Genomic DNA, 14,567 nt, shown 5'->3' with positions numbered 1-14,567 from the left:
CAGCTGATGTCATTCAACAGGAAATAAGCTAGGACACATTTAGAATGTTCATGTTTACATCTTTGAAAAGGTTTATACAGTGTACATTATGCTTTTAAGTTTAAAATAAACTCCATGTTTAAAAAAAAAAAAATGCTCTGTCGCGACCCGACCCCGGATAAGCGGATGAAGATGAGATGCTCTATGAACTAGGCCTATATTAAGTGTGTTACTATGGACGTCTTCCAATGGTGAGTCCGGTACCTGTTTGTGCCAGGCGTGACCTCAGGGTGGCGCTGCAGCGGCTGGCTGCTTTCACAAAACACCGAAGAACAGCTTCAAGTCTTTAGGCTACGAACATTTGAAGAACAACAATCTTCCACCATGAAATAATCAACTGGCTAAACTGCCGTTTAACTGTTTTAACGACTAAAGCTAACTAAATGTGGCGGTTAAACAAAGTTCGCCACAAAGCTGGTCGTCAAGACAACAGCCTGGAGGAGCTCAAGTTAAAGAGGCGAGAGCACGAGAAAGGTCTGTTAACGTTAAATAACGCTATGATGTGTTTATTTTCTGATACTACTGTGTAATTAACTTAACGGTTAGTCAATAGGCCAATGTAAAAAACAACAACGAGGCTTTGAAACAAGTCGTCATATAGCTAATGTTAGAAAAGACACGTTAGCCAATTTAACGTCAACAACGGTATGGAGAGTTGACCAAACCTGAAGTTTTTGTTCTGATATAACTTAGCTAAACTAGCCCATAGTACACACGTCAAATTATGAGATAATGGCAATCTAAAAAGCTCTTGAATGGGAAAGCCCTTCCAGCATGCAGTCAGCTGTCACATCAACACATTACAGCTAACGTTAGCTGCGACTTCATAACTAACGATATCTGCATTTCTGCCTGTCCTGTTTGTTAGAAAAAGGGCACCCGTGAAACAGACATTTCCCCTGAAACAGGGCCCTGTAGGCGAATAGATAGGTTAGACAAATGTGTCAATCAACAAGCACCCTCAGCCCTGTGCTCCCTCAGCCCTGTGCTCCCTCAGCCCTGTGCTCCCTCATCCCTGTGTTCCCTCAGCCCTATGTTCCCTCATTAATATGACCACCCACCCCCCATTAAAATTTAACCTATGATTAACTCATCCACAGGGCAGCTTCGTCTCTGATTTTGACAGATTGATGGCTTGTAGGGAATCTTCTTGACAACAGCTGTTATAACAGTATGATACTCTGATTTACTGCAGCAGAAGGCGATGTGATATTTGTCTATGTTAAATGCTGTAGCGCTGAGACAAGCCCGTAGAGACAGACAGCTTGTGAGCAAGAGACTCCTGCTGAACGACGATGAGGACCAGACAGAGCTCACCATGGACACTAACTCAGGAGAAAAGGTGAGACAGATGTTGTGAAATATCATGTTTTGGTATGTAAAGTAAAACTAACTCATCTTATTCTGCTCCTTTCATCCACAGGATGTGGTCAGTTTGTTCCACAAACTTCAACACAGTGGGCCGGAGAGGGAAGTCAATATGAAAGCTCTGAGTAAAGCTCTCCGTGACCCATCAGCGCAGCTCGTCTTCATCAAGTACGGTGGTAACTTCTATCGCCACATCCAATGAGTTCAAAGGGGGTTATCGACATTTGTATCTGTTTCTCATGTGGCGTGTCTGTGTATATGTCTGTTCCTCCTGTAGGCAGGAGAATAGTATGCATCTTCTGGTTGGTCTCCTCACTGGCTCTGATGCTACGTGCCGCCTACAGGCTGTCCGGTGCCTTCATGAACTGTCTCATTCTCCCCACACCAACGTGTCACCAGCCTGTTTGCCTGCCACCCCCTACCTGCTCACCTACCTGTCCGGCCAGAGCCCCAAATTCACCGTGAGTACCCACTTATACCAGGTGTTGTGTTTGATATTATTATTACAGGAGATTTTTGAATTTCCATGTATGTATTTACATGTGTACGCAGGAGCTGTGTCTCTACACGCTAGGTAATTTATGTCCAGACAGTGATGCTGTAAAAGAGAAGCTCTTGGCCCAGGGAATAATACCAGCTCTGGCCAACTGTATAGAGGTAAACTAACAAGGTTAACTCATCTTCAACATTATAACCACACCAATGTCTTGAATGTACCTAATTTACCTACCAGTAAATCTTTGTCAAATAATAAATAAAGTTTTTGCAAAGAAACAGAATCAAAAACAAATTTGGGCATAGATCTGAACTGGTGCCACACAAGGTTAAATGTAATGCTAACATGTCTCTCTTGTTGTTACTGTGTGTGTGTCCAGAACCAGAGACATAACCTTGCGGTGGTGGAAGCTGTGGGGTTCACACTTTCTCAGCTTCTCCAGGCCAAAGATGCAGCAGAGACAATAATCCCGTAATGACACGCATTCTCTACATTGAAGTTCTCTCAGAAAATGCTCAAATAATTCCTTACACTAAGCAGTCTCGTCAGTTGTATGATAATCTGTCATTTTTGTCTGCAGGATGGTCCTGACCTCCAGCTTACCTTCACAGTTGTTATCAGTCCTGACTCCTGACCCAAAGTTTGGCCTGGCACCTGCCATTGAGTGTGCGTGGTGTCTGCACTACCTCACATGCAGGTGAGAGAGAAGTGTCAACACTATATTTACTCAGCTATCTTTATATCTAGTTGCTGCACAAACCGTCTCTCTTCTGCCTTTATCTCACTCTAAAGCATGAAGGACAATGGAGTGCTGTTGGCTAACGGGACCCTGTTGCAGTGCAGCTCCCTGTTAGTGTCACTAGGTGTAGCTGTGGCTGAAGGAAACAAAGAAGAAGGAATGGAGCTGGTAAGGAAATTAGTAGATAATACTGTATATAGCTTTTCAGTTTTTTTCTTCTTTGTTTGCTTATTTTCCATTCTGTTTTATCTCTCAAAACAAGTGGTGTACTTTTCATTACATTCGACCGTTCACATTTTTCAAAGCATACATGACGCGTTAAGATTGATTCCTCGTGGGTTTTTAGATCATGGCAGCATGGAATAAAAATTAATTTGCAAAGGCTTTAACTATGCTTCAGTTATGTCATCCATCACAGTGAATAATTTAAGATTTCTTTGGTGGTGCTTTCATGGAAGTCGGCTGCTGAAAAGCGTCACATTCACCAGCTGTGTTTTCAGACAATCCAAACAAATTACCTGAAATTAAGACTATGAGACTTGTGTGTTTTGGGTTGTTGCTTGCATTATACAGTTAGTAAAGGAGAGTTTTTTAAACGTTATTGGATAGCTACTTTATTACCTCATTATGAAAAGTTTGACAATAAAAGAATGATGCGTTTTTACTCTAACCTATAAATGAATGAAGGTGAGTAAATATTCAGTGTGATGAATTACTCATCTAAAAATATGCTTGATTTCCATAGTGAAAGGCAGAAAATCAAAAAAAATAAAACTTATGATAAAGCACACTCTGGAAAATCATCCACAATGTAATGTATACACCATGTGTTATCTTTTGGCAAAAGCATGCAACTGTTAAACTGACGTGGAGATTTTGAACGTGTTCTTGCTCTCTAGCTCATCTGTCCTCTGCTGAGGTGCGTGGGAAACCTCCTGTCCTCCTGTCCATCGAAAGACCTGAGCGCTCAAGTGGGTGACATTCGTCTCGTGGTTGCTCTGTGTGCGCTTCTTCAGGCCTCCCTGCAGACCCAGCCAGCGTTAGCTAGAGAGATTGCCTGGGTCCTCAACAACCTCACAGGTTTGAACAGTCTTGTTATAGTTGTGATCTTTGCCGAATCTCAAACACATACTTCTGTACTGAAATTGTGTGTATTAGGCTTTCTGTTTTATGTATTCTCTGGGTTATTAGGCTCAGGGACAGGCTGGGTTTAGGGGCAGCTCATACCAGCAGACTTTACTAAGGCTGTAAGCACACAAAAGTAATATTCAACACTTAATCTCCATTGATGCGTCACCCAAACAGTTGTTGGATTTAGCTTGGAGTCTGTTTTGGCACCTGTGCATCATCTGTTGAACAAAACTTTCTCTACTCATTCAAATTTTATATGAAACTTTAATTCATAGTTATTATTAGTTATTTAATAATAATAATAATAATAATTTAATTAATTATTATTAAATGGTATTATATGTTCATGTTCTGTTACAGCTCACTCTACTGCTTTCTGCTCTGCTCTGCTGACGCTCGACCTGGTCCCTGGACTGATCCAGCTCCTCCCTTTCTCTCAAGGCATCAATACCATGGTCTTTGATATGTCATTGCTTTCATGGATTATATTAGGCTACTTTGATGATGAACAATGTGTTTGTTTTGCGTTTTCTTTTCACTCATACACCCCATCTCACTATTTCGTGTCTTGTTGTTATATTCTTGTTAGATCCTGAGGGTTCTAGCAAACATTTCCCACAAGAAAAAGGAGTTTTGTGTCCAGCTGGCCCATCATGGATTGCTGTCTGCACTTTGTGCCACACTTAAAATGGCCAACCAAGAGATGGTGACCCTGAGTATGGATATCCTCTTCATGCTGGTAGTTAGTGGTCCACAGGTAAATTAGTGAAGGCTTTGAAACTATGATGCTGCTCTGAAGAGATAACCAAACCAGATAGCGATCAGCTTTTAGCAAGCGACTGGTTGTAACAGTTTTTTATCGAAGATGTTCCTTCCCCTTAGGTGGCAGAGGAGTTTGTGAGGGAAGGCGGGCTTTCACTGTTAGAAGCCGTTCAGTACAACAGTGAAGGAGAGATAAGACGAAGAGCAACACATCTCCTGGAGCACCACCTGCTCTCTTACTCACCATTTGCTCGGTAAAGACTTCGGTGCAGTTTGCTTTGTTTGATAAATTTGCACAAATGCAGAATTTTAAAAACTGGTTGATATCATCTTTTGTGTTGCAGGTAGACAACATCTCATGTTCCTGAAGCAACAGAGAGGCATCAAAATAACACCTTTGGGGTGACACATTGTGTCATCGATACCGTGAGGTCCCAACTCGACACACCCTGGGATCCTTGGTCAGGACCTCTTTGGTGTCATTTTTAAAAAGGCAGGGTAGGGTTAGGTATATACAACAAAACTAGTTGGTTAGGTTTAGGAAATGGTTGTGGTTTGTGTTTTAATGATTGTAAATCGTTAAATCTTTATAAAAACCCACACAGAGACGTAAAGAATGACCAATAGCACTGATTTCTGAAGAAAAAATAAAATGACAAAATATGAAGATACAGGGTTTCCGCAGGACGGCAACGATGAGTAAGTTAACTCACGTATGTAACTTTCACCAAGCCCCAACCACAGCGATTTCCTGGTTGATCCAATAAGGAAGTGGCAAAAATTGCAGTTGGTAGAGTGGCCACTAGGGGCAGGTTTCATAATAGAGCAATTTCTCATTGACCCCCATGTTAAATAGGCCGGTTTCTCGGCATAATTAAACCTATTTAAGGCCTGGTACAAAAAAAACATTCTAGTCTGTATGTATAGGTCATATCTCCATGACAACACTGAGGGGGTGGATTTTTTTGTAACAGACTAGTTTTTGTTTTATTGGAGGTGTAAGTTTATGAATAATGAGGGGCTCCTGAGTGAAAGCTTGCCTCTGGCCCTCACTCGATGGTCTACGTCAGTCAGATGGATGTATCTCCCTCTCCCGAACGTCACATCAATGCCCTTTTTTGGTAAAGGGGAATGAGGCAGAATCAAAGTCTGACAAGACAGCGACTCCCATAGGCGAGTACGATTGGATCGAGTTGAGAGAACAGACCTAAATGGAGAGGCTACGTCGATTTAAAAAAAAAAAAAAAAAATTTGTATATTCAGTCCATGGTTACCACACAAGACACAAACAAGTCTCCTCGGTGAAATTCCTTGTGTTTCTTTGATCTATCCACCATGACCTCCTTCCTACGCAGACTTTCTCACTCCTATACTACATCATCTCAGCACCGCAGTTAAGCAGTTGCTCTGAAAGCCTGTTCCATCTCATACAGACACTAAAGTGTGCCTCGTGGTTAGGTATCAGATGCTGAGGGCCGCATGAGGACACACCTGAGTGTAGGACTGTTTGTTTACTTCTTGCAATCTGTAATATTGTACAAACAGTGTTATATTTAAAGACATTTTTAATACCCTTTGTATGATCTACTGATATTTTTATGTTACCATCTGCAGTGTTATCAATGGTATTTTTATGTATTTAAAGATTAAATCACTTGAGGGACTGAAGACAAAGGCTGGGTTTATGACCAACTGTAAAAGAGAAGTATCGTGTTTTTGTGTGCCAATAATGCATTGTCATGAATGAGTGTACATTTATGAAATAAATTATAAATAAATAAATATCAACACTTTTAGAGTGAATCTTTTTAGTGCGTCGTATGTTTGGAGGCATCAAACATGAAATGATCAGTCTATTAACTAATTAAATCAATCAGTAGGTAAATAAACGGCAACTATTCTGATGATTGATCAATATTGATTGATGTATAATCGACTAATTTATTAAATAATCAGCAGATTAATTGATAATGGCATCTTTAGTTGCAGCCCTACTCATGTCCACATCCACCTGCAAAAACTGACATTAGATTATTGACATCACCACTGCAAGAGAAGATTTAATCTGCAGACTTTATACAAATACTGTAGAGTTCAATTCTGTTATTGTGAGCATTTGATGCAGTTGTCTTCCTGTCCCTGGGTTTGCACACAGATCTCAGTGAGATTTGAACTTGGTTTGAGGACAGAGTGAAAATTTCACTGAGGAACAGCCTCAGCCTGCAACTTACCAACAAAGTTTTAAACTCCTCCCCTTAATGAAAAAAAGCAAAACTCTACAATTTCCCCACTTCCTCTTTCCGCCCACAACATTCCCTTCCCGTTATCACTCACGCTGCTTCTCTGCATGAGAAACCAAAACAAGGTGGGTCACTATATGTGTTTGTACTTTTCTCTTTACCCTTTGAGACTGCTTTTTCTCTCTTGCATGCAGCAGGCATCTGAACTAATTCTGCCTCCTTAGATCTGATTTGTTAAATTAATTCTTCTTCCTCCTACGACCTAACACAGTGTGGCAATGGAGGGAACTGAGTCAACAACTAGACTGAGAACAACAGGAAAGGATGGGACACAGGCGGCAGACCAGTCGCTGCTGATGTCAGGCAAACCTCTGCATCGCTTTGTCCAAAGAGAGCCCAGAAGTCTTGGGGTAACACATCAGACAATCAGGGCCACAGAGATGACAGTTAAATGAACTGATGTATACACAAAGAGTAGCTGAAAACTGTTATTCTACTGTCTGTACTTGAATCCATCCATCTTTCTGCTTCTCCTCTCCAGATTGTCCTTCTGATCTTTGGCTGTGCAGAGCTCCTGATGGGATTTCTGCTGGCCCAAGAAAGTGCCAACACTTCATGTAGAATCTACATTCCCTTCTGGCAGGGAGCTCTGGTAGACCACATAACATTTGGCACATGCCACTTGTCTTCAAAGTTACAGTGCACGCTATCAGAGCGGCTCCTTAGATATGCTTATTTGCTTTCTTGGGGAAATATGACTCATGTATGTACAGTAAATATTCCCCCCCAAGTAATTTCAGCTTTCCGCTCCAGAACAGAAGAGCTTTAGCTACTTTGGAAAGTATTCAGACCCCCTTGAATTTTTCCCCCTTAATTTCATTTAATTGAATTATTTGCAGCCATTTGCTAAAATCATTTAAGTTGATTTTTTCCTCATTAACGTAAACACAGCACCCCATTTTGACATCACATGGTCATAAGTATTTAGACTCTTTGCTGTGACACTCATATATTTAGCTCAGGTCCATTTCTTCTGATCATCCTTTAGATGGTTCGAGTCCAGCTGGGTTTAATTAAATTGACTGAACTTGATAACTAAAGGAACACACCTGTCTATAAAAGACCTTTCAGCTCACAGTGCATGTCAGAGCAAATGAGAACCATGCCGAGGTTACAAAAAAAAAAAATATCTGCTGCACTTCAGGTTACTAAGAGCACAGTGACCTCCATAATCTTTAAATGGAATAAGTTTGGGACGACCATAACTCTTCCTAGAGCTGGGCGTAATGTGCTTTGTGTACATTAATGAGGAAAAAAAATCAAATTTAATGATTTTTTTAAAAATGGCTGAAAATTTGGGGAACAAAGAATGACAAATTTAAAGGGGTCTGAATACTTGACGTTCCAACTGTTCTCATCAATGTATGTGGTGAATGACAAAGGAAAAAATGTGAGTTGTTTTTGTTTTTGTTTTAAGTTTCTTGTCTGTGGAATCCTGTCCATCTACACTGGGGTGCATCCATCCAAGAGGCTGGTGGGTATATAATGGGATTTTATGATCTAGTTTTAGTGTTTAACTTCATTTAGTCACCCTCAGTCTCTCTTTCTTGTTCCAATAACTCACCTAATCTTATTAAACATGTATTTTCCAGGTGACTGTGTCTTTGGCTATGTATGTGGTTTCACTCTTTGGAATATTGGTCTCTGGTGGCTACAGGATATACCTCTTTGCAGACTATATCTACCCTTGGTACAGATCATACCATAGGGATGATGGGGCCTTTGAGAGAGTGGTGAGTTACAGCATGTATAATTTAGACTAATGGACACATTTTTACTGTGTATCAATGACTTCTCTTTCACCTCCTCTTGCTTTAGAACCAGCTCTATGGGATTGAAGGCATTTTGTTCACTTCGTCTCTCTGTGTTTTGGTGCTTCTCATCTTCTTGTGTGCTGTTGTGCGTAATGCTCTGAAATCCACGCAGACTCAGGTAAAGTATTTTTCATTGTTACTTCATCTAAATCCGGCCTTTCCCACTGAGATTAGAGATAAATGTGTATTTTGAATGTTTTCAACATTGCATGGATGTCTGGGACAGTGCCAAGGGAGTGGCAGACCGGTGGTGGTTCCCCTATTTAAAAAGGGGGACCAGAGGGTGTGTGCCAATTACAGGGGTATCACACTACTCAGCCTCCCTGGTAAAGTCTACTCCGAGGTACTGGAAAGAAGGGTTTGTTCTATAGTCGAACCTCAGATTGAAGAGGAAAAATGCAGATTCCGTCCTGGACCTGGAACAATGGACCATCTGTTTACTCTCGCAAGGATCCTGGAGTGGCCCTGGGAGTATGCCCATCCAGTCTACATGTGTTTTGTGGATCTGGAGAAGGCATATGACCGGGTCCCCCGGGAGAAACTATGGGAGGTGCTGCGGGAGTATGGGGTGAGGGGGTCACTTCTGTGGGCCATCCAATCTCTGTACACCCAAAGCGAGAGCTGTGTCCAGATCCTCGGCAGTAAGTCGGATTCATTCCCAGTGGGGGTTGGCCTCCGCCAGGGGTGCGCTTTGTCACCAATCCTGTTTGTGATTTTCTTGGACAGGATATCAGGGCGTAGTCAAGGTGGGGAGGGGTTGCAGTTCGGTGGGCTGAGGACCTCGTCTCTGCTTTTTGCAGATGATGTGGTCCTGATGGCATCGTCGGTCAGTGACCTTCAGCACTCACTGGATCGGTTCTCAGCTGAGTGTGATGAGGATCAGCACCTCTAAATCTGAGGCCATGGCTCTCAGCAGGAAACCGGTGGATTGGTTACTCCAGGTAGGGAATGAGTCCTTACCCCAAGTGAAGGAGTTCAAGTTCCTCGGGATCATGTTCACGAGTGAGGGGACGATGGAGCGTGAGTTTGGCTGGAGAATCGGAGTACGGGGGCGGTGTTGAAGTCACTCTACCGCACCATTGGCCGTAGGGAGGTGTTCCAGACACCAGTTAGAGCTGGTTAATGTGTCCCGGGAAGGGAAGTTTGGGGTCCCCTGCTAGAGCTGCTGCACCCACGACCCAACCTCGGATAAGCAGTTGAAGATGAGATGATGATGATGATATTATTATTATTATTATCTGTGTGTCTGGCATCATGTTCTTGCCTTCTTGTTGTCCTCTACTCTGATATATACCACCTCCTTGTCTTCAACAGATCATTGTCCAGCACATCCAGTCACCACCGAGCGACACAACGACAAACTAATCTCAACCTTCTGAAATATTATTATATAATAATGAGAAGGGATTCTACTGCAGTACACCTACCCTTTGAAAGAAACAGATAGTTCCTTACAGGATATCCCATGTGGATCTTACACCACCTAGAGGCACTAACCCTAAAAATCTTCAATACCTACATCTGCACTCAGCTTCACACTTCAGTATCTGTAACTCCAGTAAGAAATGCATTAATAACCAAATTGATTTGCTTTTGCAGTAGGTCACAAAATATCGCAGATGACGGTGAATCATCTACTCTGTTAGAATTCCAGGTTGGAACTGGTTGTTTACTAATGCGCGATATGCACTGATAAAACGATGTTCATCACACTAATTGAGACCCCAAGAAGATTGGTAATCAGCGAATAAGTACAAGAAGACTGTCGCTTAAAAGCAACATGTAGGATTTGCTCACAGGCTCCCCCTATAGCTGGGAGACAGTATTTTCTTCGACTACTGTCGTAAAAGTTGCTGTGGTTACATGATAAGGGGATACACCTGTATTTGTTGACAAGCCATGATACACGCAGCGCAGTCTAACAAAGCCAGAAGTACCAAAGAGTGGACTGTCTTCATTCCAGGTAGAGTGGCCTATATTTCAGCTTGTAATGTTGTTGGAAATATTGCCCTTTATATCGTCATCAAAGAAAGGGGACACTATTCCGATGACAATCCCTAATGCCAGTCTGATCCTTTGCCTTATCAAAACTGACCTAGGCCTCTCTCTCTCTCTCTGGCCCTCTCTGTCTTTGGCCTCATATGATCTCGCCCTCCCTTTTTCACTCTCATGACCCTTTGACCTTTGAGAGGAACTGAAGCTCTTTAGAGAGTGAAGAAAATCAGTCAGTATAACTAATTTGTGAGACCCCCTGCTTTCCTGAAGACTAAAAGAAAAGACTCAAAGCAAACCTGTAAAACTCTGTTTTATGACCCTGCGAGAGCTCACAGAGACCTTATCAGATCTGAGAAAAAAACAGGCTAATTTTTGAAACAGCTACTAAATTGAGTGTATATTGTGTAATAACCTCAATTCTATAAATCTGTAAATAAATGGTTTTATTTGAAACGACTCAGATCTTTCTTTGATCAAATATAGAAAAATTACAGAAATGTTGAGATATCTATATCTCATGAATAAATCAAATAAGGATTATATTTTAAGTTTGTCCCAGTCTATGCATGTGTCATGCGATCATACTGCTTATTATCATATAAGATGGTATTTTAACACATTATCAACATATATTTAGACTACTATCTCAAAATGATTATTTTTATGAATGTGTTGATGTAATTGTGTCATTGACAACTTACCAATGCCATAAAACCATAAAAATGGATGTGTCTTATGTGTTCACTTTAGTTATACATTGTGAGACTCGTTTGGAGTCATTGGGTCACATGATGTGGAAGTTATTGAAAAAAATGCAGTCATTTTGTATTCATTTATTTTTTGTAAGTAATTTAAGGACGGTCCCTAAATCAGTTTCCAGCGACTTAGCGCGCGGCCCTGGGGCCGATCTCCTGCTGCCAACACCGGGCAAACCTCAGTGAAGTCGCGGCTGGAACCGGAGTGAACATCCGTCGAATAGCCAACATAAAGCCAACTTCACCGCGGTGGTAAAGCGACCTTCTCGAGCGACTGTCCAGTGTCGCCCTGGTGGACCCCCACCCTACAGCCTGTTGTGCGTCGTATGTTTGGAGGCATCAAATATGAAATGATCAGTCTATTAACTAATTAAATCAATCAGTAGGTAAATAAACGGCAACTATTCTGATGAGTGATCAATATGAATTTATATATAATCAACTAATTTATTAAATAATCAGCAGATGAATTGATAATGGCATCTTTAGTTGCAGCCCTACTCATGTCCACATCCACCTGCAAAAACTGACATTAGATTATTGACATCACCACTGCAAGAGAAGATTTAATCTGCAGACTTTATACAAATACTGTAGAGTTCAATTCTGTTATCGTGAGCATTTGATGCAGTTGTCTTCCTGTCCCTGGGTTTGCACACAGATCTCCGTGAGATTTGAACTTGGTTTGATGACAGAGTGAAAATTGTACTGAGGAACAGCCTCAGCCTGCAACTTGCCAACAAAGTGTTCAGCTCCTCCCCTTAATGAAAAAAAGCAAAACTCTACAATTTCCCCACTTCCTCTTTCCGCCCACAACATTCCCTTCCCGTTATCACTCACGCTGCTTCTCTGCATGAGAAACCAAAACAAGGTGGGTCACTATATGTGTTTGTACTTTTCTCTTTACCCTTTGAGACTGATTTTTCTCTCTTGCATGCAGCAGGCATCTGAACTAATTCTGCCTCCTTAGATCTGATTTGTTTAATTAATTCTTCTTCCTCCTCCTACGACCTAACACAGTGTGGCAATGGAGGGAACTGAGTCAACAACTAGACTGAGAACAACAGGAAAGGATGGGACACAGGCGGCAGACCAGTCGCTGCTGATGTCAGGCAAACCTCTGCATCGCTTTGTCCAAAGAGAGCCCAGAAGTCTCGGGGTAACACATCAGACAATCAGGGCCACAGAGATGACAGTTAAATGAACTGATGTATAGACAAAGAGTAGCTGAAAACTGTTATTCTACTGTCTGTACTTGAATCCATCCATCTTTCCGCTTCTCCTCTCCAGATTGTCCTTCTGATCTTTGGCTGTGCAGAGCTCCTGATGGGATTTCTGCTGGCCCAAGAAAGTGCCAACACTTCATGTAGAATCTACATTCCCTTCTGGCAGGGAGCTCTGGTAGACCACATAACATTTGGCACATGCCACTTGTCTTCAAAGTTACAGTGCACGCTATCAGAGCGGCTCCTTAGATATGCTTATATGCTTTCTTAGGGAAATATGACTCATGTATGTACAGTAAATATGGCTCAATACCAGCATCTCTAAAGGTGACTTGTTAAATCCTGTGTGTTTGATTAGTACAAAAACTGACATCACAGGTGCTTTTCCTGGCTGGGAGAAGTAACTTCACTGGTTGCCTGGCAACTAGGCTACTCCTAGCCAAGAAATAATCCCAGCACAAAAACTTTGAATTATGGTTTACATACCTCGACAATTGTACGTATTAAACAAACACGATATAACATGTTAATGAAGGAGCTTTATAGAGGAAGTGTTCGTTAGCTTTTGGACATAGCCAGGCTAGCTCTTTCCCCTTGTTTCCAGTCTTTATGCTAAGCTAAGCTAACCGGCTGCGTGCTGTAGCCTTATACTTATCGAACAAATGCTGGGCATTAGGTAGACTGAGTATTTTTGTTATGATTTGGCACTATAAATAAAATTGAATTGAATTTGGCATTAATTATCTTTTTTTCTTTTTTTTTTAAAGTATTTTCCGCTTTCCACTCCAGTACAGAAGAGCTTTAACTTAAACCGCCATGATGATAAAGGAAAAAAACATGTAAAGAAGGCTGGAGAAAGTCGTACGTGGTTATTCATGTATGCAGATCTTTTTTTTGTTTTTAGTTTCTTGTCTGTGGAATCCTGTCCATCTACACTGGGATGCATCCGTCCAAGAGGATGGTGGGTATATAATGGGATTTTATGATCTAGTTTTAGTGTTGCCCTCAGTCTCTCTTTCTTTTTCCAATAACTCACCTAATCATATAAAACATATCTTTTCCAGGTGACTGTGTCTTTGGCTATGTATGTGGTTTCACTCTTGGGCATCGTGGTCTCTGTTGGCTACAGGATATACCTCTTTGCAGACTATGGCTACCTTAGGTCCAGAGCACGCTACAATGGTGAAGGTGCATATGAGAGAGTGGTGAGTTACAGCATGTATAATTTAAGCTAATGGACACATTTTTACCGCGTATCAATGACTTCTCTTTCACTTCCTCTTGCTTTAGGACCAGCTTTCTGGGATTGAAGGCATTTTGTTCACTTCGTCTCTCTGTGTGTCGGTGCTTCTCATCTTCTTGTGTGCCGTCGCACGTTTAGCTCTGAAATCCACGCAGACTCAGGTGAAATATTTTTCATTGTTACTTCATCTAAAAAAACAGTAATGCAACTATACAATCATGGTTATACAATTTCCAATACAAGAAAATGAAATATTCTTTGCCACAACCGACCTAAAACAACGACATGTGATGATATTATTCATTAGCTGTGTGTCTGGCATCATGTTTTTGCCTTCTTGTTGTCCTCTACTCTGACATATACCACCTCCTTGTCTTCAACAGATCATTGTCCAGCACATCCAGTCACCACCGAGCGACACAACGACAAACTTATCTCAACCTTCTATACAATAATGAGAAGGGATTTTACTGCAGTACACCTACCCTGTGAAAGAAACAGATAGTTCCTTACAGGATATCCCATGTGGATCTTACACCACCTAGAGGCACTAACCCTAAAAGTCTTCAATACCTACATCTGCACTCAGCTTCACACTTCAGTATCTGTAATTCCAGTAAGAAATGTATTAATAACCAAATTGATTTGCTTTTGCAGTAGGTCACAAAATATCGCAGATGACGGTGAATCATCTACTCT

General features: G+C 41.5%; 2 protein-coding genes across 2 annotated transcripts; both read left to right on the top strand.

Moving 5' to 3' along the window:
• Window positions 1-318: 318 nt before the first annotated feature.
• On the top strand, window positions 319-6,243 carry tmco6 (transmembrane and coiled-coil domains 6). The gene is made up of 13 exons (XM_083915691.1): window positions 319-513; window positions 1,275-1,381; window positions 1,463-1,575; window positions 1,685-1,868; window positions 1,960-2,064; window positions 2,283-2,374; window positions 2,484-2,600; window positions 2,696-2,810; window positions 3,542-3,722; window positions 4,134-4,228; window positions 4,363-4,530; window positions 4,656-4,789; window positions 4,880-6,243. Exons 1-13 carry the CDS (start codon window positions 423-425, stop codon window positions 4,881-4,883), a joined length of 1,506 nt encoding a protein of 501 aa, XP_083771817.1. The 5' UTR covers window positions 319-422; the 3' UTR covers window positions 4,884-6,243.
• Window positions 6,244-6,840: 597 nt separating this feature from the next.
• Window positions 6,841-14,388, top strand: LOC310948011 (uncharacterized protein). Its single transcript, XM_083915010.1, has 14 exons — window positions 6,841-6,900; window positions 7,047-7,185; window positions 7,317-7,427; window positions 8,253-8,309; window positions 8,428-8,568; window positions 8,654-8,767; window positions 9,964-9,994; window positions 12,258-12,270; window positions 12,420-12,558; window positions 12,690-12,800; window positions 13,530-13,586; window positions 13,690-13,830; window positions 13,916-14,029; window positions 14,252-14,388. Exons 2-14 carry the CDS (start codon window positions 7,054-7,056, stop codon window positions 14,321-14,323), a joined length of 1,233 nt encoding a protein of 410 aa, XP_083771136.1. The 5' UTR covers window positions 6,841-6,900; window positions 7,047-7,053; the 3' UTR covers window positions 14,324-14,388.
• Window positions 14,389-14,567: the final 179 nt, after the last annotated feature.

This window comes from Echiichthys vipera (assembly GCF_963691815.1).
Source record: "Echiichthys vipera genome assembly, chromosome: 6".
Lineage (NCBI taxonomy): Eukaryota > Metazoa > Chordata > Actinopteri > Perciformes > Trachinidae > Echiichthys > Echiichthys vipera.
This window is presented reverse-complemented; position numbering and strand designations above follow the sequence as displayed.

Excerpts from the sequence above, each read along its gene's own strand:
- tmco6 (XM_083915691.1), top strand. The coding sequence starts at position 423 with ATGTGGCGGTTAAACAAAGTTCGCCACAAAGCTGGTCGTCAAGACAAC. Across the intron at positions 1,382-1,462 it reads ACACTAACTCAGGAGAAAAG|GATGTGGTCAGTTTGTTCCA; the intron begins GTGAGACAGATG and ends TTTCATCCACAG. Across the intron at positions 1,576-1,684 it reads GCGCAGCTCGTCTTCATCAA|GCAGGAGAATAGTATGCATC; the intron begins GTACGGTGGTAA and ends TTCCTCCTGTAG.
- LOC310948011 (XM_083915010.1), top strand. The coding sequence starts at position 7,054 with ATGGAGGGAACTGAGTCAACAACTAGACTGAGAACAACAGGAAAGGAT. Across the intron at positions 13,831-13,915 it reads AAGGTGCATATGAGAGAGTG|GACCAGCTTTCTGGGATTGA; the intron begins GTGAGTTACAGC and ends CTCTTGCTTTAG. Across the intron at positions 14,030-14,251 it reads TGAAATCCACGCAGACTCAG|ATCATTGTCCAGCACATCCA; the intron begins GTGAAATATTTT and ends TGTCTTCAACAG.